Here is a 13,696-nt window from a genome sequence, read left to right on the forward strand (position 1 = left end):
GGGTTAGGCACCCCCGGTCAGGCGCTGCCGGTGGTATTTCATACCGATTCCTCTGATGGTAGGTGGTTGACGGATCAATATTTGTAGGCAAGTATGGGAGAGGGTACATTCACTGTGATATTCCCTGGTGTGTGAGCAGTCATACATAACAGTTCTCCCCCACAAAAGTATTGAGGGCTCAAGGTCGCTGCTTCCCTTGTGCCCAAGATGGCCACTGTCTTATCACTGAAAGAGCACCACAGTGGGACACAGACATGTTCCACTGAGCTCAGTAAGACCCTGTGGTATATTGCATTCCACACCTCAATTCACTGCTTGCATCCTGCATACAGGGCCTGATTCAGACCCGCTCGCTTAGATGCATACTCTCGCTGCTATCAATAATTTGCAGTGTTTATGCATTGTGCGCATGTGCATACCTTAGCGAAAGTTCACAATGGACTCGCACGCTGCGCATAGACAGCCCAGCAGAGTGAGTGACAGGGGAAACCGTTTGTAGGTGGTACAGGGGCTGGCCATTAAAAACGGGGGAGTGGAGGTGCAAACGCAGGCGTGCCTGAGCATCTCAACAGCGTTTTAGAGGTGTGCATAATTATAAGACAGCATCATAGTACACGTCACCTGGCTTGTTTTTACACTGAAGTGCTCACAGTGCTTACGGTAGGGTATGGACAACCTCAAGCAGTGCGATAGCATCCGATGTACCGATGGTTGCATACACTTCCTGGACATGACGTGCACAAGTGGGCGTCTTAAAACAGGCTGGTGGGTGTCTGCATACACTATGTGATCGCTCTCTAAGAAATACTTGGCGTGCTAATGCATTGCTGTGCTATAGCACTGCCTATGCAATTTGCATACACATCGTGTGAGCGATCGCATCTAGCGAGCGGCTTTGAATCAGGCCCACAGTCACCAGCTGGTGGTCTGCATGCTCTGAAGGCCTGTTCTGTGCCTAACTATGAGTACGGCTGTACATCCACATTACTGCGGGTTGGACAGTCCCCGAAAAGCCAATAGTACAAACACAATTCAACAAAAAGGACTTGTTTCTGCACATCTTCAGAAACACCTTCGCCTGTTTCTGCTACTGCGCATGCTCAGTCGTGCGCTTCCGAACAGTGGGCCTGATTCAGAGCCGCTCGTAAGCGGCTGCTTGCTCGCTCCGAGCGATGTTCGCACATCTGCGCATGCGTATGGGTCGTAATGCGCATGCGCCAACCAGTCACTGCGGTCGGAAATCGTGCGCTCGCAAAACAGCGAGGGCCTGCTAATTTGAGTGACAGAATGAGACGTTTGTGGGTGGTAACAGGGGAAGGTGCTTGAAAACGGGGAGTGGAGATCTGAACGCAGGCGTGCCAAACGGTCAAAACGGGCGTTTAATGGGAGTGCATAATTAACAAAGCAGCGTCATCGACCACGTCACTTGGTTGTCTTTTAGCCTGAACTGCTCGCATGATTGCGGGAAGTAAAACCTACCACAAGCACTGCGAGCAGTTCAGACGCCTTTCGATGTACTCGATTAATCTAATAAATAGCGGAGATGACGTATGATGCAAACGGTCAGGGGGCGTCTTTACAAAATAGCGAGCACATGTTTTGTTCGCTCGCTCAGACATAGAGTCGTCAACAGACCGCAAAGAGTTAGCGCTCAATTTAAATAGCCGGCCCCTTTTTGTGAACAACCGTTCGCAAATAGCGTCCGGCACTGAATCAGGCCCTGTCTCCGTCCCATCTTTGAGATGACCGTGGAGGGGTAAGTTCAATTACAGCCTATCCAAACTGATTGACATGTGTACACAGGGCCTGATTCAGACCCGGTCACAAGCGATGAGCGCTCGCAACCGGGTCGATGTTTGCCAACTGGGCATACCATCGTGCGCATGCGCGAGACCCGGCTAGCGACGGGTGCTCCGTCGCTCCGGATCTCGCACCAAAGGGGGCGAGCTGTCGATGGTGATTGACAGCTCGCCCCGTTTGGTAGGCAGGCAGGGGGGGTGGCTGGCCAAAAGGAGGCATTCCCGAAGGAACGTCTGCCATTTGGGGGCGGACCCACTGACATCACCAGTGATGTCAGTGGGAGAGCTTCCGGCTCTATTAGAGCCAGAAGCTCTCTGGGGCTTGCGGCCACGAGACCCTACCACAAGGGTCTCGTGGCAAGCCCGATGGTCAAGACCATCGCGACCATCAACCTGGCCGCTCGCAATAGCTGTGGGTGGTCACCCGCAGCTATGCGAGGGGCCAGGAGGCCGCACAAACAAAACCAAAAACGCCCTGATTCAGAGCGAGCGCTCGTTCAGAGCGTCCGTCTCTGAATCAGGCCCACGCTCTTTATATTAGCCTGTATACATGTATATTTATGTGCTTTTATATTTAAAATGTATATATACATTTTAAATATACTAGCACATGAATATACATGTATACATGCTAATATAAAGCCTGTGTACACATGTCAATCACCTTCGGCAGGTTTGACAAGCTCTAATTGGTCTTACCTGCCGGCGGTCACCGCAAACCAGGCACAGAGACTGAACGGAGTTACAGGATGCTGCAGGGACTTATGGGAAAATTTCCCTCTGTCCCTGCAGTTTTCGGGTAATTTAATGCATTTTCTTCATATAACGCCATTCTGAGATGGCGTTATATAAAGTAATGATTTTTTGTGCAATTTAACGCGTTTTGCTTTGCTGAATAGCTAAAAGCGTTAAAGCACTGTAGAGATCAATGGCTGATCTCTACAGTGCAAGATGGGTATTAATGGTGAAGATAATTGCGTTATCTATAGGGGATTTACATAGAAAATGCGAAAATGATGATTTCCGCATTTTTTATGTAAGAAAACCATTGCTCAATAGACCCCTATAAGAGAAAATCAGAGTAGTTAGAAGGTATGGAGGGGATTAGACTAGGCAGGATTATGAAGTCTCCCACAATGCTCATTTCCAGATTGAACGCGATATACATCAATAAGAAATTATGCTTATCGGGGGGGAAATGCGGCCTATAATACATCAGGTCCTGTGTATCCAGGGCCGGTTCTAGACATTGTGGAGCTCAGGGCGAAAGTTCACAGTTGCGCCCCCCTCCTCCCATAAAAACTTTTTCGTAGATGACGTTCCTCTGCGCGCGCTGAAAGCACACGCGCATCCGGAAAGGGGGCGTGTCCTTACGGAACACCCCCAATTCATCACACTGTGGGGCATGCCAGGCACTTATGAAGGTGCTGGGCTTCCCCCAAGCTCTCCCCTCGTGGCGAATAATTGCCATGTGCAGTAATGCACCTTACACAGTAATTACCTTTATAAACACATTATGCCACACACAGTAATGGCCTTTTATAAACACATTATGCCACACGCAGTAATGCCCTGTATAACACATTATGCCACATGTAGTAATGCTCTGTATAACACATTATGCCACATGCAGTAATGCCCTGTATAACACATTATGCCACACACAGTAATGCCCTGCATAACACATTATGCCACACACAGTAATGCCCTGTATAACACATTATGCCACATGCAGTAATGGCCTTTATAACACATTATGCCACACGCAGTAATGCCCTGTATAACACATTATGCCACACGTAGTAATGCCCTGTATAACACATTATGCCACATGCAGTAATGCCCTTTATAACAAATTATGTTACATGCAGTAATAATAATGCCCCCTATAGTAGTGCCCACAGTAGTAATGCCCCCTACAGTAGTGCCCAAAGTAGTAATGCCCCATTAGTGCCCCTATAGTAGTTCCCCCAGTAGTAATGCCCCCTTATAGACATGCTCCCAGTAGTAATGCCCCCCTATAGACATGCCCCCAGTAGTAATGCACCTTATAGACATGCCCCCTTATTGACATGCTCCGAGTAGTAATGCCCCCCATAGTAATGCCCCTTATAGACATGCCCCCAGTAGTAATGCTCCCTTATAGACATGCCCCCCTATAGACATGCCACCAGTAGTAATGCCCCTTAGAGACATGCCCCTAGTAGTAATGCCCCCTTATAGACATGCCCCCAGTAGTAATGCCCCTTAGAGACATGCCCCCTTATAGACATGCCCCCAGTAGTAATGCCCCCTTATAGACATGCCCCCAGTAGTAATGCCCCTTATAGACATGCCCCCAGTAGTAATGCCCCTTATAGACATGCCCCCAGTAGTAAGGGCCCCTTATAGACATGCCCCCAGTAGTAATGCCCCCACGCCTCCCTTCTGAAAAATAAAAATACAAACACAATACTTACGTTAGGCCCCGCTCCTGCGTCCGCTGCCGTCCGCTCCGACCGCGGTTGCCGCTGCAGGGAGGGAGCAGGGTGCCCGCTGATAACAAATATCAGCGGACGCCCGGCAACACGGGGAGGACCAGCGCTCTTATTTAATTTTTTTTAATATGGGTTTTTTTTTTTTTCTTCTGGAGACTCAGTGGCGCCCTCTAGGGGCAGGCGCTCCAGACGATGGCCCTGTTAGCCCGCCCCTAGAACCGCCACTGTGTGTATCAGTACAATTTATCATTTAATTTTTTATTTCTTTTAGCCAGATTTATCCTTAAAGACAGTTTTATCACATCTTATGTTACTTTTCCTCTGTCAAGGCATTGGGACCACTCCTTTCTATTCCTAACCCAACCTATCAGTTTGTGTTTTTCCTCCTATAGGGTAGATTTAATTGTAGGCGATGTGCCACCATCGCAGCAATGCCCGGCTGCGCACATACAGTATTGGCCAGTTACGGTAGTGCCAACTTTGCAAGTGTTCCCTCGCACTTCTATGGGTTGTGAGGGTAAAATTGCAATGCCGTGCGAGATTGAAGTGCCATTGAATTCTACTTTATGTGTGACTCATTAACTCAGCCAAGCTTCATAAATATAGGCTGTACAGATCTCTATAGATTAGAGCAGAGGTTGGCAAGTAATGCCATACATGCCCAGCAGTGGCGGACTGGGCCGGGGGGCAGGGTGCCATCTGCCCCCCGGTCCGGTACAATGTTAGTATTCTGTGGGAGTACTGTCATGATAGTCAGGGTCCTCCTCTCCATGAAGGGAATTTAGATATTACCGTACTGTCATGTCAGGCAGACGATGCTTCAGCCTCGGAGGGGGCTGCCCAGCTACGCTGCTGGTGAGATCTAAGTTGCAAAGGCTAATAAAAAAATGTCTGCCCCCATACAAAGCTACGAGGAAATGACCGCTGTCAACTAATGGGGAGCCAGGTTTCCTTTCCCAGGAACCCTAGAGGCTGCAAGGTGGAGAAAGGGGGTGGGGCTTATCGGGGAGTCTGTCAGGGAAGAACCTGGGGACTGGGAGCAGAAAAAGAAACTTTATGGCACCCAGGAAGGAGACAGTGAGGGCAGAGTGCAGGAGAGCCTGCTCACTGTCTTCACTATACTTTTAGAAACCATGTAAGTGGAGGGTGGGGCTTATATACAGTGTGTGTGTGATGTCTAGCTGTCTATGTTGAATAGCCGAGGGAGGGAGCTCCCACAGCTATTCAATACACTGCGCTGTTTGGGCGCGCTAAGGATTTCTTCTCACACCCCCCAGGGGATGCGAGGAGAAATCCGACCAAAGTGCTGGGTGCGCAGCAGTTTTTCTGCTTAGCGCGGCACTAACAGCCACGCGCCCGGCACTTTGGTCAGAGAATGTCGGTTAATGCGCCTTAACACCCTTGTTAAGGCGCGATAACCGCCAATTCTCCGACCACACAGTGCACTGAATTGAATAGCTCTGGGAGCTCGCTCCCGGCGCTATTCAATTCGCGTTGAATTGAATTGCCCTCTATCTATCTATCTATCTATCTATCTATCTATCTATCATCTATCTATCTTATATATATTGTATACAAATTATATGTGTCAGTGTGGCATATACTTTGCAAGGAGGGGTGTTGTTTTGTTCTTTATAATGTCCATGGGCGGAATTCAATTCAGTGCGATGCTGAATAGCCCTGGGAGGGAGTTCCTGGAGCTATTCAATTCAGCGTGCTGGTAAGTCAGAAAATGTTGGTTCTTTAGACATAACCTGGGTGTGTAGTCGCAATAGCCGGCATTCTCTGACTAAAGTGCCGGCCGCGCAGCTCTTAGCGCCGCACTAAGCCGGCAAACAGCTGCGCATCTGGCACTTTTGACGGATTTCTCTTTGCATCCCCAGGGGTGTGCGAGAAGAAATCCTATAGCCTAACCAAACATCGTGTTGAATTGAATAGCTTCAGGAGCTTCCTCCCGAGGCTATTCAACATCGCTTTGAATTGAATTCCCCTTAATGTGTCTATATGTATGTATGTGTTAGTGTTCCCACTAGGTACTTTTAGCAGGGCACTACACCCTGCCTGTTTTGTTAACTGTGCAATGCACCCTGTCCGTTTTGTGATTGATGAATTACACCCCGCTTTGTCCAGGTCAGACACACACACTGTGCGACAGAGCTTTAGGAACAAAGCTGCTCAACCCAGTTCCCAGGAGACACACACAAATGATGATATTTATTTATAGCTCTATGTCATAACAATTTTACCCTCATATACTTAATTTTCTATTTAAACCAAACGCACATTACGGAAACCATGCCACCAGCATTGTTGTCACGCCCATTTTTACATTGCATTCGTTAGTAGAAAAACTGGGCCACATGCTTGTGTCTGCCCCCCAGGCTGCAAGTTGCCAGCCAGCCCCTGATGCCCAGATAGGTGGCTAGTTTGAGGGACGGGCTAGGCTTTCATGTCATAAGGCCCCATCACAGCAAAAAGCAGAGATTTGAGTGCCCGTAGGGTGGGGCTACAATTATGCAAATGCTTAATTTTAGCCCCGCTCCCTCCATACGGGCAGCGATTCCCGGTGGTATTATCTCCCCATCTTCACTAGGAAGTGGGTGGGATCAGAGCCTTAACTGTGCGGGGCCCTGGTACATTCGTGGGCATGGCCTACATATCCTTAAAAAAATAAAATCCTGCAGCATGCTCCTCGGAAGGAAGGGGGGATGGGGTTTGGTGCAGTATGCTGATCAGCAGTCTCCCCAGCATGTACTGGGCTGGGGAGACCCTTCTGCTGAAATGTAAGGGAGAGGGGATGGGCGGCAGACCTAGGCCTCCCCCAGGCCTCTACATCAAGCCCAGGCCTGGGTAATTAGCACCCCCATCTTGGCACCACTGGGCGGGATGCAGGAGACTCGACCACTCTTCCGGGGGTGCAGGAAAATCGTGAGCCTTCCGGGAGAATAGGCAAGTATGGGTCATGCTGGAACATGCAGCACAACATGGTTGATGATTTTAAATAATAATAAATTACATAGACTGTGATATTCAAAATACTTCCTGTTAAATGGGATGAGTTGGTGCATATGAAAATAATTTTATTTATAATTGTATTTGATTGGATGTCCTCTCTACCCCCTCAGTATCATGTGAACAAACAGTCAGTAGTCTCTGACCCTATGCATATGTCCCAAGACCCCGCTCTCCAGGATCTGGATGAGGCACTATCACACCTGGAAGTAAAACTGGAAGCGTCTACTCAGAGCGAGGCCCTGGTATGTTAGACTCTTACAGACAGCCATGTCTACTCACAGTACTTATGTAGTATCTTCCATATACAGTAGCTCTATATTTCTCTCATGTATATGTCTAGGTCATAGTGAAATGCTTATATTTCTGCACCATTGCTAGAACATTTTAGGGGTTATTCTCCAGAAATAGTGGAAGCAGAATATGACAGCAAACTGGTAGTAAATAGTGGGAAATGATTTCCTATTCTGCACACCTAGTTTACATATTAACCTCCAGTAGTTTCCTGTCGCTCATGTACTTTGCTGCTACTGATTGTTCAGCAAGGAACGCACGTACTCAGCCGATGTTTTAGCTCTGCGCATGCGCCGTTTTGTGGGGGTGGACGAGCGCAGGAATGTCTGTGCGTTTGGACGGAGTTTTAGGGGCGTGCATAACTAAGCCCTTGCGGTGATGGCCGTAGCCTGAAGTCTAGCTGCGTGGAGTCAGGTCAACCACTAATATGCTAATGTTTTTGATGGTTCTCGATGTTACCGATGTTTCCGCTGTCTTTCGTGGTATAACAGAATGCATGTTAAGGGAAGTGAGAGGTATTGTGTTTTGCTAGGCGGCTGCTTATTCTGCGTGCGTATGCATTTATTAGCATATACTCGCAGCAGACGGGTTCGTGTGTCTGCTATCGTGCGTTCCTTGCTGAATCAGGCCCTGTGTACAGTATATCACTGTCTATGTACATTACTGGTAATACTAGTTTATAAAGCTCGTATGCGCACATTCTCTCTAACCTGCAGGAAGCTATTGAGGTTGAACCAGAACTACAGGAGTATCTGCGAGTGCTCAGGTAACCCATTGTCTATCATTACTTTCATTGGAAATTCATTTTATTTATTTATTGTATTTACTGTTCCCTCTCTGCTCCCAGACCGCGGAAAATGACTCTAAAAGGCTATAAACAGAACTGGGTGATGCTGAAGGGAACCAATGTGTCCTGTTATAAAAGTAAAGAGGAGGCCAGGGGAGAGCCACTGATCATGCTGGCTTTGAAAGGTAAGGAAGTCCAATAGAATCCACTAATAATGCTGGTGCCTCACAGTCACTCCTAGGAATAGAGAGCATATAGAGCGTTGTCCAATGAAAACATTTACCACACAGGGAGATTTTGATTGATTACTTGTGAGGGTTCATCTGCTCGGGAAAAAAATCTAATACAATCGGAAGGATTTGATTTCAGAAATTGAATGACCACCATTGCTGCATATGTGGGTGAGCTCATGGTTCAGCGTGGTAGTGCAGTGTAGCAAAGGAGCCCATTCATTTTCCAATCTACTTCTGCATTAAATGCAGACATGGCAATCCCGTATTGATCCAAAAGATCAACGTGGGACCACCGATTGACCATCCTTAGCTTCTTATGCTGACACTGATGTCCCGCCACCTATGGGATGTAGTTAATAGACCGGCGGACGCGTTGCCGCCGGTCTAAATCCCGACTCATCCTGCCCAACAAGGGATTAAAGATAGGCGTCGAAATGCAGGCTCCTATCTTAATCCCCCCGCCATCCCGATTGTCCGCGGATGGGTAAATATAATACTTAGCCCGGGGATGGGGGGGTTAGGTTTAGGGGCCCCCGGGGGGACTTAGGGTTAGGCACCCCCCTGGGGAAGGAGAGGGTTAGGCTAGGGGAAGAGGGGGTTAGGGTTAGGCACTAGGGGGGCAGGTTAGGGTTGGGCACCACCCCAGAAGGCTTAGGTTTAGAGTGTGGGGAGGGGGGGTTAGGTTTAGGGACCCCTGGGGGGAGGTTAGGGTTAGGCAACCCCTAAAGGAGGGTTAAGGTTAGGGGGGGGGAGAGGGTTAGGGTACTTACCTGTACCTGTTGGGATTTCGACCCCATCGGCCTGCCATTGTCGGTATTTGATCCGGGGGCTAAACAGCTGCCGGCATTACATATCGATTCTGCCACCTATGCCATGTGACCCTCCCTGACAGAGAGGTGGCCTTCTTATAGTCAGAACATTATTAGAGTAGGCAGGGTTGGCGGTTGGCAACACCTCTCTGTGTGACACCCCTCTACGCCCCTTGATCCCTATGGCTACATGCATTTTATGAAAAGTATCAGTGTGTTTTCATCAACAAGTAGATCTTACTAACTGCTTTGGGACTCGTTTACATTTGTATGTAAGTAAATTTTATGGCACGCGTCTCAGATGTAGCAGTACGCGCCCACTGTAACGCCGCACTCATGGGTGGTGCTTTCACAATCTCCCTGAAATGTTTTTTCAATAGTAGGCAAGTATGCACTACAGAGCTTCTATGTCAAAAGATAATTAATAATGCTGGTACATGAGCACAAGGAATAGAAGCCCTAGATAATGCTGGTACCTGAGCATTAGGAATATAATACACTTATAATGCTAGTACCTCAGCATTAGGAATATAATACACTTATAATGCTGGTACCTGAGCATTAGGAATATAATACACTTATAATGCTGGTACCTGAGCATTAGGAATATAATACACTTATAATGCTGGTACCTGAGCATTAGGAATATAATACACTTATAATGCTGGTACCTGAGCATTAGGAATAAACCACTGATAATGTTGGTACCTGAGCATTAGGAATATAATACACTTATAATGCTGGTACCTGAGCATTAGGAATATAATACACTTATAATGCTAGTACCTCAGCATTAGGAATATAATACACTTATAATGCTGGTACCTGAGCATTAGGAATATAATACACTTATAATGCTGGTACCTGAGCATTAGGAATATAATACACTTATAATGCTGGTACCTGAGCATTAGGAATAAACCACTGATAATGTTGGTACCTGAGCATTAGGAATATAATACACTTATAATGCTGGTGTCTGAGCATTAGGAATACAATACCACTGATAGTGCTGGTGCCTGAGCCTTAAGGTGCGTACTACACACGGGACGATGTGCGCCCTGAAAGAACATCGTCCCATAATGCGAAAATCAGCCAGCTACGAGCGACGCATCCTAACGAGTGGCTCTGAATCAGGTTCTGAGAGCACTGATATGTTGGTACTGAGGTAATGCTGATGGATATTAAATACCGAAATTCTAATAATCCTATACTGATGGTTGGCATGCCTAGAACTGCTGCCTTTGTATCATGTAGCCACCTGTGGTCATCCTTCTTACCAGCCCAGGCTAGCTGGTGCACTCTCTGCCTGCTTGTGTCTACGCTGTGGTGAAGCTGCTGGTCTGATGTGTGTCCCTAGGGCTTGAGTTCTCTCAGATATGGACTTGCTATCCTTGGTGGTGCACTGCCGCTTGGTGTACATGATGGCTGCTCCAGCTCCTTTCTGCAGGGCTGCCTGGGGGCATAGAGGCCTCCTTGCCTATCCGCTGTTTACTCCCTCCTCTGCTGGCCCCCCTGAGGTCTCCTCTGGAGAATCTGGTGGTATCTTGGAACAGCGTTTTCCTGTGAAGAGGGGCTCTTGTGCATATAGGAGTAGGGATTGCCATCAACCATTGATAGTTAACAAACATCGATGGTTTACTACCAATGGCTGATGGTTTTGCCATCAATGGCAGAGAACCATTGGCATGGTGGAACCCGAAGTTTTTTTCTTCTCCCTAGACGGAGCTTAGCCCCGCCACCTGGTGCCTGCTAAGCTCCACCCCCCATTATTGATTGGCCTGCTGTGCACCTGGCAGAGGTGCCCATCGAGTGTTGCAAACCATCGATAGTTCACCATAGATGTGTGTTTTTTTGTAAACCATCGATGGTTATCACCGATGGTGCCATTGATGCAGACCATATTGGAGGCTGTGCATCAGTGCTGGAGGTGCACAGGTTTATTTCTTCTGGCTCTTCTTGCAGCTTGACAATTGCTATGCTGCAGCCTGCTCCTGATCCCTCTCCTCAGGTACTGCTGTCCCTCTGCATATCTGCCGTAACTGGAACTGCTACTAGTCACCATTTTGGAGTGCCTCTTGCATCGCCTGTGTCCCTCATAGCAGTCATGTGCGGAGAGGTAAATGGCTGGGGAGTCACTGGCTAGTATCAGCGTCAGATTTACACATACAGTGTAATGTACATGTACATGTGGGCATTATACAAGGTGCAGCAGTATATAGTGCTGGAAATTTGGTGAGTTTTGATCATGGATGTGCGGAAAAGGTAGACAGGGGAGGCAGTGCCTCACCTGCCATACAGAGTTTTGACTATAAAAATGATTAGAATAATACAAAGAAGCTATTTATAATATTTTCTTTAAGTTTTTCTTATAATATTTATAGTAAAAACTGTGGAGTATACCTATGTATGACAGGAAACGCTCTGCATCACCTGACCGCACATCACTGCCTCATAGTGCTGCTTGTTTCTCCATTGCTGTAGGACTGTTATCAGATATAGGGGCATTGGTGTGTTTTTATATTAGTTGTTGCCTTCTGTAACTATCAGGAGTAGAAAGTCTCAGACTGCGGCAGCGACTAAACTGGAAAAATGTGCACAGGCTGCCGGTCTCCATTAATCAGTTCAGTCTCCTAATCCTTGTCCATCCTCTGCTGCCCAATTTAACAACAAAGCTTAATACCAGCAGCATTTTTCGTTTAGTATTGCAGTGATAGAGACAAAAATGCCACTGGTATTCATCAATACCAATGGCGACGGGCGACGGGCTTCTGTGTAATGCGCATGTGCGATGGTCTGTCTGCACATGTGCATGGCACTTTAACCTGGCGGAGACCCGCAGTGCCTGGAAGGATTCACTAAAGATGGTGAGAGCGATGCTGTGACAAACAGCTGTAATCTTAATTACTACTGTTTGTTGAATAAAGAAAGGATAACATAGGAAAGGATTGCCGGCAACGGGGACCGCATTACTTTCGCTATCTAAAGATGGCAAGAGAGATGATGTGACAAACAGCGCCATGCCCTTATGGCACAATACAATGGCTGACTCCCCTCTTTATTCATTATTCTTAACTAGTGCAATTTAGAGTTTATTGTTAGTGTTTAGGAACTAGGTTGGGGTTGTAAGCGGATGGAGGTGGGGCTGGGGGGCTGGAATAGTGGGCATGGGGGATATTGTTGTTTTGTGTTTTTCATTCTCTTTCTTACTGTTATTTTCTAATTATGATTGCAGCACACATTTTTTTTTCTATGTGAGGTAGTGGGGATCTTTTAGGATTTCCTCTGGTTATTGTTTTGGCGTTGAGTGGTCACGTATTCTACGGCTTTATTATATATCTTTATTGTATACTTTATGTTAAGAATCTTATTATGGAATGTATGTGGCGTTAATGATAAGATCAAGAGGTTTTTGGTTCTGTGTCTGTTAGGGCACAAAATCCTGGTATAGTGTGCCCATTTAATGGGTAGTCGTGTCTTGTCCCTAAAGCGGCCTTGGGTGGATTGGTCTTTCCACTCCACTTTTCACACCCACTCACGTGGTGTATCTGTGTTCGTTAGTAAATTTATGAGTTTTGTCTGTCACCAGGTTCAGACTCCTTGGGACGCTTTATTTTCCTTCATGGCTCTATCTATGCCTCCTTCTTTATCCTGCATGTGGTATACAGTATATTCCTCCACCTTATAGTTCGGAGGTTCTTGCAAAAGCCTGTGAAGTTTTATCTGTTCTTCCCTTGGTCCCAGTGTTGTGTGTTGGAGATGATGATCTGGATAGGTAGCGGAAGACTCCACATCCCTCCTTATGTGCTAGTTCCTCTACCATCTATTTCTTAATGGGGTTTGGTGGATGCTTGGCATTCTCAAAATCCTGGTGTGCTTTGTTACTCTTGCTTCTATTCATCTCATCTTTTCACGTATTGATATATGGTTGATCTCCCATTCTTTACTCCCCGTGGTTTCTACTGTCTCTTATTTGTCTTGGGGTGTTTCATACCACTCCCCTCTGTTGCTAGTCCTTTGAGTTTCCCAAGAGGTGCTTCTTTTTGGAGGTTTAATCCCTTTTAGCTAGCACAGATGGATGGATGCGGCTTCTGAATTACTTACTCCCTGGGAAGATTTCTTCACTGATAATTCTGTTGTAGTTAGTCCTCTGGTGCTTTTAAAACTTTTCTCCGGGGCACTCTAAATTTTCAGGTGGCACAGATTAAGGTCTTTCAAAAGAAGCGGGGTTGGAGCAGAGAAGCCGGGATCTGCTGGAGCAAAAATATATTTTGAGTGGACAGAC

At 47.0% G+C, this 13,696-nt stretch overlaps 1 protein-coding gene across 2 annotated transcripts in view; it reads left to right on the forward strand.

Annotated features, from left to right (window-relative positions):
- The window catches only part of FERMT3 (FERM domain containing kindlin 3), a 96,404-nt gene that overhangs the window by 44,050 nt on the left and 38,658 nt on the right, over positions 1–13,696 (forward strand). For both annotated transcript variants that reach the window (XM_088480069.1, XM_088480068.1), the window contains exons 8-10: positions 7,402–7,533; positions 8,299–8,348; positions 8,430–8,554. In XM_088480069.1, coding sequence (XP_088336195.1) covers positions 7,402–7,533; positions 8,299–8,348; positions 8,430–8,554 — 307 coding nt within the window. The remainder of the gene's footprint in view (positions 1–7,401; positions 7,534–8,298; positions 8,349–8,429; positions 8,555–13,696) is intronic.

This window comes from Taudactylus pleione, unplaced genomic scaffold (assembly GCF_031769625.1).
Source record: "Taudactylus pleione unplaced genomic scaffold, aTauple2 ptg000250l, whole genome shotgun sequence".
In the NCBI taxonomy this organism is placed as follows: domain Eukaryota; kingdom Metazoa; phylum Chordata; class Amphibia; order Anura; family Myobatrachidae; genus Taudactylus; species Taudactylus pleione.